Source organism: Equus quagga, chromosome 21 (genome assembly GCF_021613505.1).
Source record: "Equus quagga isolate Etosha38 chromosome 21, UCLA_HA_Equagga_1.0, whole genome shotgun sequence".
NCBI lineage: Eukaryota > Metazoa > Chordata > Mammalia > Perissodactyla > Equidae > Equus > Equus quagga.
This window is the reverse complement of record NC_060287.1, coordinates 29,357,890-29,381,296: the sequence shown is the minus strand read 5'-3', so window position 1 is coordinate 29,381,296 and position 23,407 is coordinate 29,357,890. Positions and strand designations below refer to the sequence as shown.

At 42.6% G+C, this 23,407-nt stretch overlaps 1 protein-coding gene across 3 annotated transcripts in view; it reads right to left on the bottom strand.

The window, feature by feature from the left end:
- LOC124231496 (interferon alpha/beta receptor 2-like) overlaps positions 1–23,407 on the bottom strand; it is a 61,629-nt gene that overhangs the window by 3,100 nt on the left and 35,122 nt on the right. For 2 of the 3 annotated variants that reach the window (XM_046648311.1, XM_046648310.1), the window contains exons 2-8: positions 16,074–16,165; positions 14,995–15,036; positions 13,666–13,792; positions 12,480–12,652; positions 10,165–10,325; positions 6,566–6,734; positions 2,869–2,999 (exon numbers count right to left, since the gene is read on the bottom strand). In XM_046648311.1, the coding sequence (XP_046504267.1) occupies positions 2,869–2,999; positions 6,566–6,734; positions 10,165–10,325; positions 12,480–12,652; positions 13,666–13,792; positions 14,995–15,036; positions 16,074–16,128 (858 nt within the window). In that variant the 5' untranslated portion in view covers positions 16,129–16,165. The remainder of the gene's footprint in view (positions 1–2,868; positions 3,000–6,565; positions 6,735–10,164; positions 10,326–12,479; positions 12,653–13,665; positions 13,793–14,994; positions 15,037–16,073; positions 16,166–23,407) is intronic. The other variant, XM_046648312.1, reaches the window with a different exon arrangement.

Below are 23,407 nucleotides of genomic sequence, written 5' to 3'. Positions count from 1 at the left end.
TGGTCATTTTTCATGTTTCCATATGTGTGGGGCAGTTTCTGGGCTCCCCATTTGACTAGATCTTTGTTAATACCTTTCAATAAGGTTTGATAATTTTCTCCACAAAGGGCTTGTAACATCTTCTGTTAGATATCTTCCTTAAATGTTTTAAAAATATTTTTTATCACTATTGTAATGGTACTCTTTTTTTTTTAACCATATGATTCCACTTAACTGTATGATTCCAAGTTCAAAACCAGGTAAAACTAATCTATGTTGTTAGTAATCAGGATAGTGGTTACCCTTGGTGGGGGATAGTGACTAGAAGGTGGCAGGAGAGAAGCTTCTGGGGAGGCTGGTTATACTCTCTTTCTTGATCTGTGCATGAGTTACATGGGCATGTTGAGTTTGTGGAAGTTCACAAAGCTTTGCACTATGACTTGTGGACCTAATTTCTCAGATGTTGAAAAGCAGCTTCATGTTTATTCTCTAGTTGTTGCTAGTGTATAAAAATGCAAGCACTTTTGAACTGATTATTTTGTATGTAGTAACTTCACGAAACTTATTAATCCTAAGAATTTATCTTTAGGATCACATGAACTTTTGACTTAGCCAGTCGTGTCATCTATCAGTTATCGCTGTCTGTCCCCCTGCTCCCCAGGCTTTAAGCTCCACGAGGGCAGAGATTTTGGTTTGTTTTCTTCAATTCTATAGCCCCGCCACCTAAAACAGGTGGACACATAGCAAATACTCAGAAAATACTTGTTAAATGCAAAAAAAAAAAAAAAAAAAGCAGAAGAGAAAAAGAGAAAAGACGCCATTTAAAATTTTTAACTAAACATATAAACACACTAGGCTTAGAGTGTTCTGTTTTACTATTCCTAGAGTTTTTGCTGAAACACGGAGCAACAATTTTTAATGGAGAAATACCAGACAGACATAAAATAACAACAACTCCAGTCATTACTTGGTGTTCACAGAATAACGCACATGTGAATAATTGGCATATAATTTGGATGTATCTTAAGGACGGGAGGAACCCCAGGGAGACCCGGGAGGAGGGTTAATTACGAGTTGAGGTGATTCAGGCAGAAGATTTACCTAGGAGAGGATAAGGGCCTTTACACCTCAAGGCTGCATGAGAAAAATGAGTTGGAGTAGGATTTATGTAAGACCTGAAGCCCAAGTAATGCATGGCAGACAGGAAGAGTTGGAACGAAGGCTGAGAGCAAAGCCTCAACCAAAGACTAAGATAAAAGGCTCTAAAAGATATAGTGCACTGATAGGTAAAAAAACGCCTATTCTTGTAAGATAGGGATCATAGTGTAGATGACACCAGCACAGAGCCATCACATCTCAAAAGGCAGACCCAAATGCCAGCCAGGTTCAAATACTAACCGTAATTAAAATCTCCCAAAGTACACACACATACACCCAATAAAAAATGCTATCCCCAGCCCAATCCGAACACATAAAAACAACAAGAAAAAGAAGACTACAGTTTTATCAACTGTGGAGGGGTATTTGAACATGTTAACACATTATAAGAATAGGCGAATGAGCTTAAACACAGAAAAATAAGATATTTCTGTGTGAAATACTACAAAACTGATATACAAAGAAAGCAATGGGATATAATGATTAACGATGGGCAAAAGGAGTGAGTCAAAAGACATGAGGTTTTGGAAATACGTAAGATCAATACCCAGATGTGGCTGACTCGTTAAAAACTCTCAGTGGAAAGTGTGGGCCTCGGGGAGCACGGAGGAAACACAGACAAGCAATGTGGCCGGTTTCACTAATAATTAATACAGACGAGAACAACTAGGTGGGACCATGATACACAAGATAATTGAAAAAAAGTAGTATAGGGGGCTGGCCCAGTGGTGCAGCAGTTAAGTGTGCACATTTCGCTTTGGCGGCCTGGGGTTTGCTGGTTTGGATCCCAGCTGTGGACCTGGCACCTCTTGGCAAGCCATGCTGTGGTAGGCGTCCCACATATAAAGTGGAGGAAGATGGGCACGGATGTTAGCTCAGGGCTAGTCTTCCTCAGCAAAAAGGGGAGGATTGGCAGTAGATGTTAGCTCAGGGCTAATCTTCCTCAAAAAAAAAAAAAAAAAAGTAGTATAAATGATTCATCAACACCAGCAGAGCTTTTGGAGAAATATGTGCACCTATATGTCACTGCTGGCATTATAAACTAGTTCTTTCTTTTCTTCTTCTTTTTTTTTTTGGTGAGGAAGATTGGCCCTGAGCTAACATCTGTTGCCAATCATCCTTTTTTTGCTTGGGGAAGATTGTTGCTGAGCTAACATCTGTGCCAATCTTCTTCTATTTCATATGTGGGATGCTGCCACAGCATGGCTTGATGAGTGGTGTGTAGGTCCACACCTGGGATCTGAACCCATGGACCCTGGGCTGCAGAAGCAGAGCACATGAACTTAACCACTACACCACTAGGCCAGCCCAGTTCTTTCTCTTTTTATAAGATAAATCCACTTTGTGTATATGTTCCACTGAAGTAATCCAAAATAAGAAGACAATCTGTACAAAAATGTTCATTGCACTATTCCTAATCGCCAAAGAGAGAAGGAAAGGAAAAAGAAATTAATTCAAATGCCTTACAGCTGGGAAATGATTAAGGGAAAAATGATACACTAATAACAATGGAATACTACGTGATCATAAAAATAATACAGAGACAAACCGTGAAAAGAAAACATAAAATGCAAAATACACGTTTATAGGGATGGAAAGAACCCAGAGCAATAAAACACCTTAGTGTTTTTAGAAAATGGGATTTTCTTCTGTGAAAATATTTAAGTACATAAGAAAAATTCTTAAGTTAAAATAAAAAATAAAGATAGAACTGAAAGAAAAACTACATACCAAAACTTTGGGGTAATTATTTCTTAAGCATATATAACCAATCCGTCTCAGTGTTATTATGGTGCTTGTGAAGACAGCTGCTATTAAAAACACAGTAATTATTCCTCCTATTTTGGCAGATTCTGATGACTCTGTTGATGAAAAGTTAGATGACTTTATTTCAAAACAAATCCAATAAACAATCACAGGTGGGAATAAATGCACATTGGTTTGGTGGTGAAAGAAGACAGGAAAAGAGCAAAAGTTGGAAAAACTTGTTAAATACAAAAGAATGGAAAGTAATACAAGTATACATTTTTTAAAAAATGACAAAATTTAGTTTTTAAAAGTAAAATTGCTTCCAGTTTATAATTGTCCTGTGATTGTACTGACCAATACGGTAGCCATTGGCCACATGTGACCATTTAAATGTGAATTATCAAAATTGAAAAAAACCCCGTCAGTTTCTCAGTCACATTAGCCACATCTCAGGTGCTCAATAGCCACACATTAGAAGGCAGTGCAGGAAGGTGGAAGTGGAAAAGGGGTTTGCCTGAAGAAAACAATGGGGTCTTTATGAGGCTGGACTTGGGTCACACGGGGTCCCCAAATCAGGGTTCTGCAGAACTCACTTTGTGCTATAATGGGTCCCCCTTTAGGTTCTTGTCAAAATTCCTTTTGGAAAATTCCAACCTTCTGACTGAAAACAGTTTTTTTTCATAAGTCCGACTGGACTGAGAAGATCTCAGTAATTACGAAACTAAGCTTCTCTTAAATTTCCAGAAAGACCTTTATTAACATTAATCCTGTAACCACAGCCTCAGGCAAAACAGATACAGGATAGAAAAAAAGAAATAAAGGTGGATTGCGTTTTAAAAGTCTTTCGGAAAGTTAAGGAATGAACAGAAAGAAACCCAGGGGAGACCCTTGCACTGTGGGAGAGCGGAGGGTTCAGGAACCCTCGCTGCTTTCTATCAAGAGTGAAGGAACGTCTTATCAATGACGGCTCTAGAGTTACATCTAGCCACAAAGGCACACACTCATGAGACAAAATTCTTACACGTATAGAGTTTACACTCCTGAAAAGGATTCTGTGAACCCAAGTGATTTCTTTGGAGCAGCAATGATGTAATAGGATTCTCACCCCTGTGTCCTCACCCTGTCTCCTGCCCCCAGTAAATCACTTGAACCAGATTTTCCTTTTAGGCTCGGCTTCTAGGGAATGTAAACCAAGACACCACCCTATTTAAAACAGAGACCTACCACCCTCTATTTGACATTAGCCTCACTCCCTTCCTGCTTAATTTTTCTCCACAGCGCTTACCATCACTTAACATCCTATGTAATTTTTTAAATCTTGTTTTTCTGTCTCTCTACTGCAAGGTAAGCCCACAAGGTCAGCAATTTTTATCTGTTTTGTTCACTGCTGCATCCCCAGTATCCAGAAGAGAATCCAGCGCATAGTAGGCCCCCAGTAAATAGCTGTCAAATGGATGAGCACAGCTTGCCCTCAAGGCCTTACTAAAAGAGCCAGCCAGTTGATCTAAGGCTTGCCAAAGGGAAGGCATTTCTCCAGATCTCCGCACTAAAATCCCCCCACGTCACTAGCGCCCTAAGAGAGCATCGGTCACAGCTGAGTCTGAGGAAGTTAACACCGGTCCCAGGGTGTCCTTCAAGAATCGAGCCCATCCAAACCTGTCTGGTTCCTGGGTCTGGCTAATTGAGGGTAGTTCAGATGGCAAGACTGGACAGTGAGAGAGGCCACGACATCTGGACCTACTTGGTTCCTGAGTTTCAGACAGCAAGAATCGGAACATGAGATATTTGGGTAGTGAGGGATACCTGTACTGTTACTGTCTTGGGGAATGATAAAAGAATGGAGGCTGACTTAATATGCCAAATGATGTGTTCACACCAAGTAAAGAGGAAATGACCTGAGAGCATGCTGTTGCATGACCATTTCTTAGGTGAAACAGAGAAAAGTCAGGGGAGAAACCGCATCAGCACAGAGCACATCAACCTCCAAAGGAAACTGTGTCTTCGGTCAGCCTTACGTTCAGTTTCTAAGCGGGGGCTGAGTTTCAGCAAATCATCATCTGTCCTGTCATATTACTAATTTGAGTTTTTATTGGTGTGATAATGTGATTTATAATAAGAAATACATAATTGGTCTTTGTCCCCAATTCCTGGCATAGAGTAACAAAAACCTTTAGAATTTCCTGTCATAAGAGCAAAGAAGGCGAAAGGAGTCTTGTCATTTATAGCAAGCCCCTTTGAACCACACTTGAGTTTATGCTAAGGAGGTGACCTTTGGAAAGCCCCAAAGGCTGGGGGCTGGTTGCCAGGGGAACCAACCAACTCCTTAGAGGGTTGGAACTTTCAGCCCCACCCCTCAACCTCTAGGGGGGGTGGAGGGACTGGAGGCTGCTTAATTGCCAACGGCCAAGGATTGAGGCAGTCACGGCTACGTAATGAAGCCTCTGTAAAAATCCTAAATGATGGGGTTCAGAGAGCCTCCAGCTTGGTGAACACATGGAGGTGCTGGGAGGGTGGTGTGCCCAGAGAGGGCACAGAAGCTCTGTGCTCTTTCCCCCATATCTTGCCCTAGGCATCTCTTCCTTCTAGCTGTTCCTGAGTTGTGTCCTTTTATAAACCAGGAATCTAGTAAGGAAACTGTTTTTCCGAGTTCTGTGAGCCATTCCAGCAAATTATCAAACCCAAGGAGGGGATTGTGGGAATCTGATGTATAGCCGGTTGGGCAGAAGCCCAGGTGACCACTTGGACCTGTGATTGGCATCTCAAATGGTGGTGGGGAGGGCAGTGTTGTGGGACTGAGGCCTTAACCTGTGGGATCTGACGCTCCCTCGGGTACATGGTGTCAGAATCGAGAAAACAGTTTTCTTCCTGAGAAAATAATCAGCAGTGACTGATCCTAGGCCTGATTGCTGTCACCGCAAATTTCTCCCTGTGGAGGAAGGTTCGGGGGTCACACTGTTTACTATTCTGCTGCCTTTGCCACAGAAGGGTTTTCAGCCTTCATCAGTGACTATCTCGTCCACACGGATCAGGCGCCCTCTCAGCTATGAGCTACAGCCAAGCTTCCCGAGAGCCAGGCCACCTCGATGAACCACACCCAACCTGGTTGCCTCCATCCTTTCACCGATTCTCCGGCATGCAGATGCTTCCAGCAACCCGGCCCCCTCTAGCACTCAGCTCCAATAATGGCCAAACTCAGGGTACCCAGAACTCAATTTAACCCTGACCCCCTGAAATCAAAGCGTTTCCATTTCAGAAGGATTTCTGACCTTATAAAGGTAGACATCTGATTGTCCCTATGATATGGCAACACAAAAGTGACTCCACCACATAGTAGAGACCACCAGCAGAAAACACCTCTCTAGGGGGCCAGCTTGGTGGCATAGTGGTTAAGTTCACGGCAGCCCGGGGTGCGTGGGTTCAGATCCCGGGTGCAAATCTACACACCACTCATCAGCCATGCTGTGGCGGCATCCCACATAAAATAGAGGAAGATTGGCATAGATGTTAGCTTAGCATCAATCTTCCTCAAGGAAAAGGAAAAAGAAAAAGAAAGAAAACACCTCTGTGATCTTCCCTTAGTGGACGAAATACCTTTAGTGCCCCACGACTTTCAGATTTTTTTCTTTAAATAGGTTTTAAAGAGTAAAAGCAAAACACGAGTTTTCAAAAACTGTCATACCTGACTCTTGTCCAGGTTGAAGGAGGGTACATTTTAAAGGAGATCTACGTATTTTTTCCGCCTCTTTAGGCTCCAAATAAACAGATACACAGTACTCTGTGTTTGGAATTAACTTGTCGATGACATAAGTGAAATTTCCAGTGGTGTTTCCATCTATTTTGGGTCTATGCTGTAAAAATAAGCAAAAAATCAGTAAGACTTTGAGCGAGAATTGCACATAGAGGCAATTCTTTGGGGGTTTGTCTTCAAATCTTAAACAGGGATAGAAATATCATAGGCTTGGCAAGAAAAAGTATTTATAAGTCACTTGGGGCAAGCAATTCATCACAAAATTCCATGTACCTGCACACCCACACGTTCTTAAGCCACAAAACCTAGTCTAGCAACTTCATTTTACAAATGAGGGGAAACAGTCTCAATGAGGAATAAAAGTCTCCATGATATTATCTTTGCAGGATTATTCTGTCTTGCAGTAAGATAAGCTTGCAAAGGTAAGAAAATTAAAAAAAAATGAGATTATCTTATTTCATTAATGATGTGTCCACTTTACACTTCAAAAAGAACTTTCACACATATTAACTCATTTGATTATCAAAACAGTCTTCAAAATAGGCACTATCCCCATTCTCCAGATGAGGAAACTGCAGCTCAGAGTGGGTAAGTAACTGCCCCAAGGCCACACAGCCTGTCTGTAGCAGAATTAAGGCTGATGTCTAGATCCCTGTCTTCTCCCTTAAAACACTTTGCCTCTCCTTTCCCAGGTAGGGGAAATTTCTTTCTGTTTCATTTTGGAATTAAACAGATGATATGAAGGTTTGTTCATGAAAAACAATTTTTGTATAATGTTTTATAGTTTTCAAAATACATTCTTACAAGCAGTTTTATAAATTAGGATTTACAGCAGTTCAAATACAGCCTTCTGTAAAAATGTTTTTCTGCAAGTTTCCGTCTGGAAGAAGGAAGAATTTTTTTTTTTTAAACCCAACAAACTAAATGCTCATGTGTGGCAAATTGGCAATGAAGAGGAGAAAGGGGCCAGAGCACAAAGAGTGTTACGGAGGAGGGGCTCTCGCCTCACAATGGAACAGCATGGCGGTGGCTGAGAGTGAGAACATCTGAGTTCCACACCTGGCATTGCCACTGTGAGGTCCTGATTAAGTCTGCAACGCTTGCTTCCTGTTTCACCGAGCAAACGGAAGCTCCCTCCGCCCTGCACCTGTGCCTGTGCTCGCTGCCTCACCCCTGTGACGTGACTCGGATGCACAGCCCCTGCTCCCAGCCTAGGCCAACCCCTTCCGGTGCTCCCGAGATGCCATCTCCCCTCATCTCCTCTAGACCCTTGCTCCAGGAATGTCCCCTGGAACACTCCGTCTGTATATGAACATGCTGTAATTTCTCCCACCTTAAAAAGTCCCTCCCTTGACCCCACTTTCCCTGCCAGGCACCACAGCGTAACTCTCCTTCCCTTTAAAGAAAAACTCCTTAGAAGAATTAACTCTCCCCTCTGTCTCCAATTTCTCTCTTCCTTCTCTTTCCTGAATCCACTCTCACCAGGTCTTTACCCATCACTCCACCAAAACCATGACTTTCATTTGGTTAAATCCACTACTCAATTCATAGTCCTCTTCTCACTTGTCCCATTTATAGCATTTGACTCAGTTAGATCACTCTGTCCTTCTGGAACTTTCTTCTCTCAGCTACCAGGACATCACTCTCACCCAGTTCTCCTCCTACCATGCTGGGTGCTCCTTCCCAGTCTCTTTTGTGATTTCCTCCTCATTTGCTAGATCTCCACATTTTGGAATCTTCGGGGACTCCATCCTTGGATATCTTCTCTTCTCTTTGCATGTCCACTCCTGGGTGATCTCATCTAGTCTCAAGGTATTCAATACACACCAAGAAGCCAATGGCTCCCCAGGACATCTCTGGCTGGGAGCTCTCCCCTGACTCCAGTCTCGGTTACTCATCTGCTCAGCATCTCCTCCTGGATGCCTGACATGTCCAAAACCGAGCTACTGATATCCAAGCATCCACCTGCTCTGTCCACAATCTTTCCCATTTTAATTCATGGCACCTCCATCTATCCGGGTGCTCATGCGGAAAGTGTTGGAGTCCTAACTTCTCTCTTTCTTCACCACCCTACACATCTGATCCATCCAAAAATACTGTTGACTCCATTTGTAAAATATATGCAAATATTTAACCACTTCTCCCTATTGCCAGGTGGTCCATGACACCACCATCTGTCACTTGAATTACACCAATAGCCTCTTTTTAATTATCTTTACTCTAACTTACAGACTCATTTTCTTTAGTGAAGAAGATGCTTATTAACTATAGTTTTCCTCTTACAGTTTTGTCAATATCCTAAAGCACAGGGCTCTTATTTTAGAAATAATAATCTGAAACAGAGCTAGTAGTTCACGGGTTGAATATAAATTAGGTGTGACCAGAATATTTAATAAAATATTTATTATTAATAAATTGATATTTAATAAAACTTGATATAGTCTGAGCTACACAAGCTTATTTTTTCCTCTGTTATTTTTGCTCCCTTTTCCTAATCAATAGATTAGGGTGTTGATTATAATCCAGGTGGATAATAAAGGAAAACTTATAATAATTATATAATGTGCTACTTCCTATTAAGTAATTACCATCCCAGTAGCCTCTTAACTGGTCTCCCAACTTCTGCCTTTGACGCCTATGGTCCATTCTTAACACATCAGCTAGGATGCCCTGTTAAAGCCTTCGGTCTTCCAGTGGCTTCCATCACACTCCAAAGACTTAGACCCACAAGGCCCTGTAAGATCCAGTCCCATTACCTCCTTGACCTCACCTCCTCATATTCTCCTATCTCGGCCACTCCATTCCAGTTCCTTGCTATTTCTCAAACCCACTGGGCCCACTCCAGCCTCAGGACCTCCGACTCCCTGTGCCCTCTGCCTACCATGCCCTGCCCCTATATCCTGCAGGCTGGTATCACTTCCAAGGGTTTTATAATTGCAAAGGGCTATATGAATGTAAGCTGCTGTTACAGCAGGGCCCACCAGTGAGCACGGTTTGTCCATTTTCATTCATTCCAGAATTCTGAGGGATTGAGAGAACAAATCATTAAAGATCCAGGTACGTCTTTTACCTGGATCACCCGGAGGTCACAGACATTTAGTTAGGTCCCTCGCGGAAATCGGGAGGGGACAGAATTGCTGGAAAGGGCCACTTCCCTTACAGTGTAGGAGGGCTGGAGTGGTAAAGACAGATGCTTTTTATGTGCAGCTAAACCATCCCTTTTGAAAAAGATCTCACCCTGGCATGTTGAAAACTGCCTGTTCTCCTCTCTACACCACATGCCTCTCTCTCTTCTGTGTCCCTTCAGGTTGTGCATGTGGCTTATTCCTTGAAAGAAGACTGCACTGCTGGGCTAAGCTAACAAAGTCCCACAAGGAATGAACTATGGAGAATTCTTTCTTAAAATCAGACCACATTGACCCAGACCCTTTAGTTTTACTTGTTCGAATCATTACAAATATCTTGTTATTTTTTTAAAGAAGAGAGTCAAATGTATTCACTGCCAATTCAGAACTGTTTTGACTACTTACCAGCTTTACAATGCTCCCTGACTTTTCTTCGATGATAAGTGATAAGTGAGTCTGTAAGTTTTTCATAACTAGCATCTTGGGGATGACAGGTGGAAATTCCACTATCACATTAATGTGGTTGGTAAAACCAACAATCTCAAATTCTGGTGGTTCCAAAGATGCTGTTTAGAAAACAAATTCAGAAACAAACCCTGGTCAGTCGATGACTGCACAACAGTAATGTTCCCATTGTCATGATACAATCTTACATCTTCACAGCTATCTTCTTTTTATTCTGCCTATGGTCCTAGTTAAGGCATAAGTTATATTTTTTCACTGGCAAAAAACTGAGAAACAATAAGATAAAGTGGTTTGCTTAATATTACCAAAATAAATGGAGAACAGATTTTGAGATGGAAGTCAGTACTTTCCCAGTTTTCAGGCTATATTCTAAACACAAAAGTAAAAATGACTTCTTTTCATATTATCGCCATGTGTCGCTTAACAATGGGGATAAGTTCTAAGAAATGCGTCATTAGGTGACTTTGTCATGTGAGCATCACAGAATGGACTTGGGAAAACATAGATGGTAGAGTCTACCACATACCTAGCTTTATGGTACTGATCTTATGAGACCACCATCATATATGTAGTCTGTCATTGACAGAAACATTGTTATGTGGTGCATGACTGTACAATCATAATACATAACCATTGTAGAAACATCATAAAATACAGACAGGCAATTGTCCTTGAATTGAATGAGTCCATCATCTTTTGTCTATGCTGTATATATGTAAATATATATATATATATACATAAATAAACTGAACTAGTGTGTACACACACACATATATATCTGAACTAAAATTAACTCATTCTCACCCACACTATTTTGCATGGTATATATTTTCACTTAACTTATTTCATAAACATATTGGTACATATTTATCCACATCAAGGGCTGACAAACTGTGGCCTGTGGGTTGGATTTTTGCACAGCATGCAAGTTCACAATGGTTTTTATTTTTGAAGGAGTTATAAACAAATGAAGAAGGATATGTGACAGAGATGATATGTGGCCCACAAAGTCTAAAGTGTTTCTTTTCTGACCCTTTACAGAAAGTTGGCTGACCCCTGATCTTCATCATAATTTTCCATGACTAATTCTATTCCACAAAGTGGCTATACCACGATTTAACCTGTTCACTGTTTTGAACATTTAGATTATCTCTCATTTTTCTGAATGGTATCCATGTATCAACGAGTATTCTTGGAGCTAAATCTTTGCCTTTATCCATAATTGTCCCTATCTTTAGGACCAATTATTAAAGAGGAATTCTGGATTAGAGCAGACATGTGTCAAGGTTTTAAAAACATTCAGAAAGGCCATGCCAAAGTACTCTCCCTGCATTTCCTCTAAACCTGTGCATTTACATATTTTTAATATTTACCATTTTGAGTCTTGAAAAATGATATCTCATTATTACTTTAATATACCTTCTTTCATGGTCTGAACACCATGATCTATAAGCTGTGCTTTTCTTTCTTTTCTATGTGGACGCACATAGATTTGTCTATCTATATACACACATACACATGAACCAATTCCAGTGACTCTCAGAAGTATCTAAGTTGTTGGCTACAGTGGGATTCAGGAGTCATCACTTTGCTAAGCGTGTACACGGGAGTGCATATCCACACAGCCTTTAACATTTAATCTTTCTCTTGGAAACAGGTTGCAAATTAGGATACTGAAGAAGTGATGGAGTCTAGCTGTGGGCCACTGACAAGTGCCCTGGAGCTGTTAACACAAGTGCCCTAGGGAGCTGACTCCAGTTATCAGGTAAGAAAGAAAGAGCAGGCCCACTCTTAGGCTCCAGTCTCCTCTGAGTCTGGGACCCAGGTGCATGCGCAGCTGGGTGTTCGCACGTATGAGAGCTACTGGGTTATGACCTGAGGGAGGGGCTGCAGTATTAAGGAAAACATTGGCCCAGAGAGTTGTGATAGCTGAGATGCAGGCCTCTCACTTCCTGTCAGGCTGTGAAACAACCCCAAAAGCAGCAGCCACTACTGCCTACATGTCTGCTTTATACAGACATTGAGTAACCGTCTTCAAAGCACAGATTATCATTCCAACTTTTTGGATAAGAAAACCGAAGCTCAGAGAAACAAAGTAACTACTCCACGGTTACAGAGCTGGGAAGTGGCAGGGCCCAGAGGTGAGCCTAGCTCCGAATCTAAAGCTCCTTTGCAGACCTTCCTATTTCATGGCAAAGCAAATGATGATGATCTTGATGATGACAGTGAAGATGACACAACAGAGATCAACTCACTGTCCAATGCCGGGAAGACTCTGTCCCAGCAATTGACCAGCGTCGTGTTCCCTCTGATTCCGACTACCGTGGTGACGTATGTCTCAGTCATGCTGTCCCACTCATCTGTGAGGTCACAGAATGATCTCGTGATATTTGTACAGTCCTCAACAATCATCTCACCTGCTGGTCTACTTTGAAAGGAAAAGAAAGGATAAAAGGGGACCTTCAGCATTTAGGTGATAAGAATCCATTTAACTGCGTGCCCCACTTCCTCATTCCTTTACAGCTCTGCTCAAACATCACTGTATCAAGTTGTCTGTCTGAAGCACCTGGATTAAAACAGAACACTTCACTCTGCCCCACCCACCACCCTGTCTCTCCTGATCCTTCTGACCCGGCTTTAATTTCTTCATACCCTTTACCACCAGCTGCTAGATATCTTTCTTTGTTTATTGATTTCTCCACCTACTTTCAGGATGTCTGCTCCAGGAGGGCAGGGACTCTGGCTTAGGGTTGGATCCCTGGCATGCAGAAGGTGCTTGCTAACTATGTGCTAGAACAAAAGGACACTTCCAGGGACCACTGGATCAAAATAATGACTTATGAGGATGACTGCCAGATGTGGGAAGACGAGAGCCAGAGAAGCCTCCATCCATTATGTCATTAATCTTGCAGCAACCCTTAAGTAGAAGGGTTAGCTCAGAGAGGCTGAGCTCTACGCCCAAGGGTTCCAGCTGGTTCATGACCCAGCCAGACTTTGGACCTGGGCCTCTCCTAATCTGGGCCAGGTAGCTTTCTGATGTGCCACATGCCTCCCTGAGTAAAGTGAACACAAACCATCAATATGGTCACCAGACCTTTGGACTCCTCTCCTCAGAAAACACAGCACTTTTAAATCAGATTTACAGAATTAGAGAAATAACTGTGAAAATTACATGCAATAATTATTTCACATCTGAGGTTCTGACCTGTAGAAATTGGCTTTGGTTATAAATACAAGCTTTGTCAAAAAGAGCTTCAGATTGTTAAGGTAGTTCGTTTAACTGAAAATGGATTTGTGTTTTGTTTTGGCACCTTTAAAGCTCTGAGTCAAAAAGAGAGAGACAAAGAGAGAGAAGCTGTCACAAGGATTACCTCTTCCCCATTCCCCACATAACAGGAAGAGAATATATTTAGCAAGAGAAAAATGAAACGTCAAACCAACCTCATGATGGTGTAGGACAATGCATAATGAGTCGGTACAATGGAACGGTTTTTTAATTCCCATGATAAAATTAACCGGAAATTTCGTAATGTCAAATTAAAAGAAATGCAAGATTCATCTGGAGAAACTAAAGGAAACAGGAGAAAAAAAGAAACATTGAAACCTGGAACCTAGGGTTGTACCTTGGCCACTGTTTAAACTATCCCTTGGGGTCTAGACCCCACCCTTCCAGCAGAGAAACCCTCCCAAGTGTCCTGGGGTCTTAGAAATACAGGAAGGAAATGGTTCTACTGGACTTGAGATGTGAACCAAAGCAATAATGAGCAACACATTGTCAGGACAGGAAAGCTTAGGGAACAGAAACTCAGCATTGTGGAAACAGAATTTGGGCTCTCCCAATTATCACTGACTCACAATGACTCCTGGGATCAAAATAACTCATATCATCCTGGGTCACCTTATTCTTTCAGCTCAACTCCCAACTTCTCCTGCAGTGTTCCGTAAGCAGCTCAGCCCAGGACCAGTTTTCCCTTCTCTGAATTCCCCAGCGCACTTACTGCCCCATCACAGAGGGGAGGGAGAGAATAATCTGTGCTCAGACTGGCCCTCTCCCGGCGTTTAATCCCAACAATGCTGGCGTAGGCACCTATTAATAGACCCATTCTATAGACGGCAAGATTGAGAAAAGTTGAGTTATGCAATGTTATGTAGCTGGGATGTGGCAGCAGCAAATGAGTCTAAAACTGTACTTGTCAAGTCCTGCCTTATATGGTTAAAGTTTTTAAGATCATCTCAGTTTCGTGTGGTTAGGATCAGGGCCATGGCTTCTCAGTTGCCGATTCTTTATCTTCCAGTGTTCACAAGGCTGGACACATATTGAATGTGGAGTGAAGTTTTGTGGAAAGATTAATCTATACAGGCAAGAAGTTTAGTTAAAAAAAAAAAACTATTTTCCTTTACCTAGTACCAGATAACAGATGGAAGAATGCAAATTAGAGGGAAATTATTTCTGGATCATTTTTTGTTTGGCATAGTCTGTGTCTCCCCATTCTTTTGTTAAGGGGTTTTAAATTGAGCATTCTTTTAAGGGGTTTTAAATTGATCTCTAGTGTGAATTTCTTGTAATAGTTTTATCAGACAAATGTGAAAAGCAGAATTTTCTAATTTTGGCACCTTTTATAGAGAAAGTATTTGAGAAAAAGGATTCAAACAAAATGGGCAACAGATCTTGGATCAGAAATCAAATTTCCCACATTTTAGACTTCTGAATGGTCGCCTCAACACGCTGAGTCTTATATAAAATCTAGTGAAGCCAAGAAAATCTCTTACCGGACACAGCATGTAAAATACCAAACAGGAGGCTGATGTACACTAGGAAGAAGAAAAACACGTTAGACAAGCAACCAGGCTTTCTCCAGGCTCAATTTATAATCATTGCTCTGAATGTGACATTCTTTGACACACACATATTAATATTGGATGGAGGCTTTCTTGTGCTAAAAACGAATGCTCAAGGAAATGATTCTTCAAGAGTTGGCATTGGTATCCACAGCGCATGGTCCAAGGATTTCATCCTGAGTGGATCCAAAAGAAATCTGTTTGGGAGCTGACACTAATAACAAGTGTTGGCTGGTTGAGGGAGTTTCCTGAGCAGCATTTATCTGTCCGGGAAAATTCTCAGAATCTGAATAAGCATGTTGCTAATTAATACACTTTAGAGGTAAAGCTATTTCCCAAGGGTGGTGGACAAAGAAAGGTGTTGGTGTTGGGAACTGGGGATTCTCCTTTGTTCTCTGGATGTCACAATGACTTGGGGGGAAGGGTCACTGGCATTTTTCGTAGGCGAAGGCCAAGGATGTTGAATGCTCCACTGCATGGGCACAGGGGAGTGTCCACCCACATAGCCCCTACTGATCAACCATGGGACAGATGACACAGTGATACTGAAATAGAAACAAAAGAAGGTAGAGAAAAGGCACAAATGAATAGGGCTCTAGAAAAAAAATAGATAATAAATGAAGTGTGGAGACCAAAGTTCAAGGATGACTTTTCAGTCTGGTGACGTAGGAGATAAGAGATTTGGCCTCTCCCCAAATAGAGGAGTAGAGTGACAAACTCCACTGTGGATTAGAAGGAGGGTATTAAGAGAAATTTAGTCTTCAAAGTACATACCAGGATATTCCCCTGAGCCTTAAGTCATTCTTGTTTATTTGATTGTTTTCCTAAACTTAACCGTAGGGCAGAAATCCGTATTTGAATCCAAACCATGAACACAGGCTTTCTATCTATGTTCCATTTGGTTCTTGACATTGGGCAGGCTGATACTGTGTCCTCCAGTGAGGGAAATCAACCTCTACTCCCCAACAGGGCTTGCTCCTACAAGAGCTAGGATGAAAAGTAACACTTACCCACAGGATACAAATTTAGTGGTCTAATCGCCAAGGCATTCTGGCTCAGAAGCATCTTTGTTACTTTATAAGTCTTGTCTTTACTGTTACATCTGAAAGGAAATCAGTATTAGGTGATCAAAATTCTGAAGTGTCTAATTAAATTGCAAAGATAAAAATGGACAAACACAAGACAACGAAAGACCAGCAGGAAATTTTTGGTACCAGGCTTTCTCTGCCCTTTTGGGAGCTGGACCATTTACCCCATTTACACAGAGCCTACTCCAGCTTCTGGGGCCAATTCCCTATCTAGTCAGGGAGAAATTTTAAATTTCACTTTTGAACGGGTAACGCAGTCATTTGGTTCCAACATTTTAAACGTACAAAAAAGGAAATAGTGAAGAGTCTTGCTCCCTTCAGAAAATATTTTTATTATTGTTATTATTTTTTTTCTTCTTTTTCAAAGATTGCCACCTGGGCTAACAACTGTCGCCAATCTTTTTTTTTTTTTCTGCTTTATCTCTCCAAGCCCCCCCCCCCCCCCCACCCCCGTACACAGTTGTATATCTTAGTTGCATGTCCTTCTAGTTGTGGGATGTGGGACACCGTCTCAACGCGGCCTGACGAGCAGTGCCATGTCCGTGCCCAGGATCCGAACCCTGGGCCGCCGCAGCGGAGCGCGTGAACTTAACCACTTGGCCATGGAGCCGGCCCCTTATTATTTTTTGTGTGTGTAGGTACTTCAGAATATCTTTATGCTTAAGCAAAAACAAACATATATTCTTATTTCCCCCCTTCTTTACATAAGCGGTAGTATATATATTTGCTGTCCAAGCCCTGCTTTTTCCACTTATAAATATTTTTAGGAGATCTTTCTACATAAGCATCAAAGAGAATTTCCTTGTTTTTTTTAAACAGTTGTATGGTCTACTCTACGGGCATACTATCGTTTATATAAGCAGTCCCTACGATGGACATTTGAGTGACTTCCGATCTTATCTGCAATGAATTATCTTGGAAATGAGTCACTCTGCATCTGTGCAAGTAAATATAGGAAAACTTTCCAGAAGTGGGATTCCTAGGCAAAAAGGCATATCAGTTAGGGTCCCAGGAGGAAAGAGCACATTCAAGTTAGTGTATTTTGAGGAAGATTTTAATAAGGGGCTATTTGTGAACGTGCGAACAGGATGTAGGCAAACCATAACGAAGAGTGTAGTTCCTGGAGCTAACAGCTGTGGGGGCTGTCACCATCCTGGGCTGGAAGGGGCCAGGGCAAGGTGCCAACACTGGAATTCGGAAGGAGAGAATCCTGTGTGAGGAGCTACGATGCAAGCCAGCCTCAGACAGCCCAAGGTGACTGTGCAGGCAGGGGGCTGGGTGGGGGGGGGGGGAATATCCCTCCATCTTCCCTCCCTTCTCTTACTTGGGGTTCCCTGTTGGCTGAACCCAACCAGATGTCACAGGACAAGGGTGCTGGGGGCTGTCCCCATATAAGACAGATCCCAGGGCAAAGTAAAGAGTGGAGAAGGTGGAGGCTGGGTCTGGAGGGGCAGACGGAAGACAGCTGGCACAAAGCGGTCATGCAGCTGTAATTTTCACAGAAACGACCACACTCCCGCCCTCAAGACTCTACTGAATTATGCAACCGCCTGCAGTGTGCGAGAAGTTTGGCTTCCCCACAGCCTCTTCACAGAGGTTATCATCAAGCTCCTGGAACTTTTACAAATCAAATTCATAAATGAAAAACTGTCTTCAGACTAATGTTAACTGTATTTTGCTTCTTCTGAATGAGATCGCGTGTGTGTTCACAGATGTAAGAGCTTCTTGTGTGTCCTTTTTTGTTAACTGCCCATTTGTATTTTTCCCCATTTTTCTACAGAGTCATTGCTTGTTTTTCTTAATGGTTTGCAGGAGCTTTTTAAGTATGAGGGAAACGGGCCTTTTGTGATCTGACTCCCACCTTGTTTTTCTCCTCCCGTTGTCACTTGCCCTTTGATTTGCTTGTGCTGTTTTTTTTTTTTCAACCACACGGGTTTCTGAGTTTTCTCTTTTCAGATTTAAAGGCATTTTCTTGCTTAGCACCTGCATTTTGAGTCATAGTTAGAAAGCCTTCCTCACTCTAAGATGAGGGAAGGAATTCTTCAAGAACTTTAAGGAGCCCCCAGTCAGTCTTGTTCTTTCTCTCCCTCAGCTTTTGTCTCCATCCTAGCAGCTGAGTCCTACAGATTCTTGGTGTTTCTCTGCCCCCCAAACACTGGGGCAACATCAAGCCTCAAGTCAAAATGAAAAACAACCACAAACTAGCAGACTTGACTTCGAGCTAAAAATAAATTAAAGGGCCAGTCCCGTGGCCTAGTGGTTAAGTTCATCATGCTCCTCTTTGGCGGCCCGGGTTTGGTTCCTGGGCACAGACCTACACTGCTCGTTGGCCACCGTGCTGTGCAACCCGCATACAAAATAGAGGAAGACTGGCACAGATGCTAGCTCAGGGAGAATCTTCCTCAAGCAAAACAAAGAGGAGGATTGGCAACAGATGTTAGCTTGGGGTGAATCTTCCTCAACAAAACAAAACAAAAAACAAGTTAAAAAGTCCTCCTGACTATCACGATAACAGATAGCATCAGGATATTCTAGAGAAATCCAAGATTCCAAGACAAAGTGGCCATCCGCGCTGAAGGCTCCACCACCCATGAGATATCTAGGCACCTCTGCCCACAACCTATGCAATCATACCGCACCCATTTAGAACATCTACGGAGATATCTCTGTGATATGTCATCTCCCACCATGACCCCTGGGCAGAGGGCTTGCATGGTTGTGGACATTCCCTGGGTGCTGGGTGCACCTAGGTTATAGGATGCCACGTTGGGGGTGATTCCCTTATACTTGAACATCTGCCCTGTGGCCTCCGGTCCCTTTGTTTTGTTCTGAAGATGGCACATCTTCGCCTTTGTTCTGCATCTGCAGAACACTCGGTCCCTCCAGTGGCTGAGAAACATAGACACACAATTACACGATTAGAAATCCCGCTTTCCGCCTCTGGGCCAGGGAATGCCTCCTCCCCCTCTTTGTTCCTGGTGACCCACACTCCACTTCCAACCAGATATCTGGCAAATACATTCTTGCTTGCTTGGGAAATCTAATTTCCCATTTTGGTATTCTGCCTGCAATTGTTAACAAGGCCCCTTAAAACTTTCCCTGACTACAGAAAGATCAGCTTTCCTAAAGCATAGTTCTTGTTACTCTCATCTCTCTAGCCAGGGCCAGCTTCAGCTCCCCAGGGCCCTGCACGCAGAAGGATCCCCCACTTGGTTTGCTGCTCTCCTGTGGCCGTCTTGAAATTCTTAACAATTCTGTCTTTGAGCTTGTGTTTTGCAGTCAAGTCTGATGGACAATGGAACATGCGCCAGGCTTGGAGCCTCAGCACATACTTGGTCTTACTCTCCCCTCCCCTGCAGGATGGGTCCCAGGCGCTGCCTGACCTCTCTTTCTACACCCCATGACTGCTGATGCCCTCCACGTGGGGCGGCAGCTGGGTCACACCATCGGAGAGTCCCATGTTGCCTTGAAGCCCTCCTGGTATGTGTGCAGGGAGGATGGGGGTCAGGCAGGGTGGAAGCTGGCCCTGCCCTGGCCTGGCAGTGCCCCACCTCGCCCAGGGGCAGCAAGTGGTCTAGTCGGGGTGAGCACTTGGGTCGCCCTTGATCCAAGTACCTAGCAGGTCCAGGAGCAGTGGTTTAAAGACCCTTGGATGCTGCCAGTAGGCTGTGGGGTGGGATGGCAGGTCCTCGGGACGTGGAGACTCAGGGCTCGACTTCTCCAGAGCCCACCTTAGGCTGGGGTGTGGACAGCTCACAGGAGGGGGACCCCAGCATGCTTCAGGCCCAAGTGCATTCATGCATGTCCAGAATCATCAGCGCACAGGGGCCCCAGGAGCCTGTGAAGAGCTGCCCTGGGCCTGAGAGTGTCCCTGTGCAGGAGGGAGTGCTTCGTGGGCTGGTTGTGTGGGTGGTGGACCCTTCCTTCCTCCTTGCCACCTTCCTGAGTCTGGCTGAAGTTTGCTTCTTCTGCCTATTTCGAGGCACCCTCCCCAGATGTGCTATGAAATGAGCAATTCAGTGACTCCCCATATGATCAAATGCTTCTCACATTTGCATTTAGATCTGGTTTTGCACAATAAAAGGAGAATGGTAAAATTCATGCTAAATTTTTTTTACTTAGAATGACATTAAAAAGCAAATTAAAAAAATGACAAGTGGAGAGACCAAGTATATTTTAGTACCTTCCATGGTACTTTTTCCTGCTTTTTAAACAAGCGGGCCCTGCATTTTTATTTTGCTCTGGGCCCTGCAAGTTCTGTAGCCAGCCCAGCCTGTAGCTCACTGTTGCCTAACAAGGCACCAAGAGCTTTAGGTTGAAGGCAAGGCTGTCGTCAGCCTTTCTGGATTCCCCTGGAGTCACTGTCCCACACAAACAAGGGGCTCCAGGCAACGCATCACTCCCTACTGGGTCTTTCCATTTCTCCCTGTGAGCAATCCTTGCCACTGACACCCAAACAAATGTTACTGATTTTCAACGCCCAGCTCAAACAGATACTACCCGGGTGAAGTGATTCTTCTCTGAATTCCAACGCCTCCTAAACAGATAGACAGATAGACAGACAGACAACCCTCACGGAACTCGCTGCCTCCCAGTCTCCCGGTAGAGAGCATAATTGCGTCTTTTCTTCTATCTGGCACGGACTGATGCCTGGCACGTCAGTGGCAGTCAACGAGCAATGAATGAACTCGATTCAGAAATACTACACAAATACAATTATATAATTTTTTCCTGGAAATTAAAAAAAATACAAAAAGGTACAAAGAAGAAAGTAACAATTATCCTTATTTCCTATTCCCCCAGCATCAACCTTTGTTAATATCTTGGCCTATTTGTTTCTAGTCTATTTTTCAAGTATCTTTCTTGTTTCTGTAAAAATTTACATGTTCATGAAAAAATTAAAAATAATGTAGAAAAGTAGAAATCTCAGCATCTAGATATTTCCATCATTAATATTAGGTGAACACAATCCGAGATCTTTTATACATAAACACTCATACACACAAACACACATACACAAAGTGTTTCTGACTAAATTTAATTTTACTTGGAAAAAAACTGAAGCAAAGGCTGAGGGAGTTGTTGAAATTTAAATAATTTTTCTCCATAAGAAAAACTTTCTGAAATATCCAAGGTTTAAAAGAAAAAAAGATTATGGAAAACATTAGGAAGTTGGAGTCTTATATGCTCACAGAACTTTTTAATTTTAAACCATACTGATTGATCCATGCTTTCAAAGACGAGAGCTTCAGTATTCCCATATTTCCTGCCATCTTCCTCGCCTACTTCCTTATAAGTTTTGGTTCTTTGTGTCTATATTTATATAACAATCCCATTTTATTCTACCTACAATTTCCAAAGATTTTTGTAATAATTCTGCATTTAAGCAAGTGCTCATCCACAGTCGTTTTTATCGTGAGGTCCCCATGCCTCAGTACTTTATTTTGGTTTATCTCTTAATTTGCTATTTGTTGGATTTCGTAATCCAGTAGGTTTTTTTCAAAGAGCGCTCAAGGGTGCTGAATGCTTTCTGTTCTTTCATATTCGACAAGGCCTGCCTACTGGCTCTCAACTTGAAAGACATCCTAGCTGGATGAAATACCCTCTTGGGAAAAGTTTCTTTCCCTTAGAACTGGAGAAGTCTGAGGCCAGCTTGATTTGGTTTTCCCTCCTTTCTGTCTTTTTCTTCTTGGATTCCTAAATAATTCTATTTCTTTGAATTTAAACCATTTAAGATATCTTGGCGCCGAGCATTCCCATAAGAAAATTTCTGCAAAATGGCATGTTCTTTTATCCTACAGTCCGTTTTTTCCTCATTTCAATAAAATCTCTTTTATCCTATTTTTATTTGCATTTTCTATCCCATTTGTTGGCTTCTCCATATCAGGGATCTCAATTATCCTATGCTTGATTGTGCTTGGTCTGTCTTTCACACCAGATTTTTTTTTGTGTATGTGAAGAAGATTGGCCCTGAGCGAACATCTGTTGCCATTCTGCCTGTATTTTGCATGTGGGTTGCTGCCACAGCATGGCTTGATGATCGGTGTGTAGGTCTGCGCCCAGGATCCGAACCTGGGAAACCTGGGCTGCTAAAGCAGAGTGCGTGAACCAACCACGATGACACCTGGCCAGCCCCTTACATCAGATTCTTTCTAGTGGGCCTAAGCTTTGCCTCTTTTCATCTTCATTTACTGGGCTTAAATCAAGCTTTTCCTCTATTAAAACATTTTTATTTTCGGTAGCATCTATTTTACTCTTTCCTCTTATTTCTTCTCTAATTATGTTTCTACGGTCTTCAATTTATTGCCTTAAGTCTGCAATCTCCCTTTTCATCTCAATTTAAAAATTGTTCTCATCTTTGAGTTTATTTTATGGAATTCATACTTTTATCAAGTTGTTGTAGGATATTAGGCTAGCATAAGGAATTTCCTTTGCTCCAAGCGCAACTTTTCTTTTTAGTAAGGCTCCTTGCAAGCTACGTTGTTCTTTCCTTTCCTTTCGTTCTTTCTTTCTTCCCCCACACCATTTCTGTTGACCTTGCTCATACTTGGATGGCTTTGTCACTGGTTACTGTGATACACTGGAATGAAATCTTGACCTCCTTTTCACAACTGTACCTGATTCCAGTTTGTTCTGTAAAGACTGGGCAGTTTCCCAGCCCAGAGGACCAGTGTTGGGTTGGGGGAGCTAAGTCAAGGGAGTGCACAGTATGTCAGGATACTGGGCCCTGCTCTCTTCAGGAAGATTTTGTTAAGCATCCTATAGGCAAGTCCACTGCCTCTGGTGGAGAGGTGAGGGCTGGTTAACCACCGGGCCTTTGGGTGGTTCTCCTGATGGTGGCGTTGGCTTTCTCTGCTCCCACCCAGCCCAGCTGACTTTGCCCATCTCACTTGCCTCCAACCAGCATGAAGAGCCCACTTACTCCTCCTTTGTCAGAAAATGAAAAGCTAAGTAAACTAAGATTTGGTTTCCTTACTTCCTGTTTATTAGGGAGGATTTTCAAGATTTTTGCTGACTCACCAGTATAGATTCTGGTGGTTGGGCACACTGATATTTTAAATATATTTTTAAAACCTCATAATTCAAACAACAACAACACTGCTTAAGAACAACTCTCCCATGCACCCATTTGTAAAACCTTGGCATGTGGGGAAAGTAAACATACTCATTTTCCTGCTGGCTTATTTTCAGCGGGTCTGAACTCCTCCCAGCGCAACATCTCCCTTCTTCTCTCCTTTGTTTTCTCTTTTCTCCAC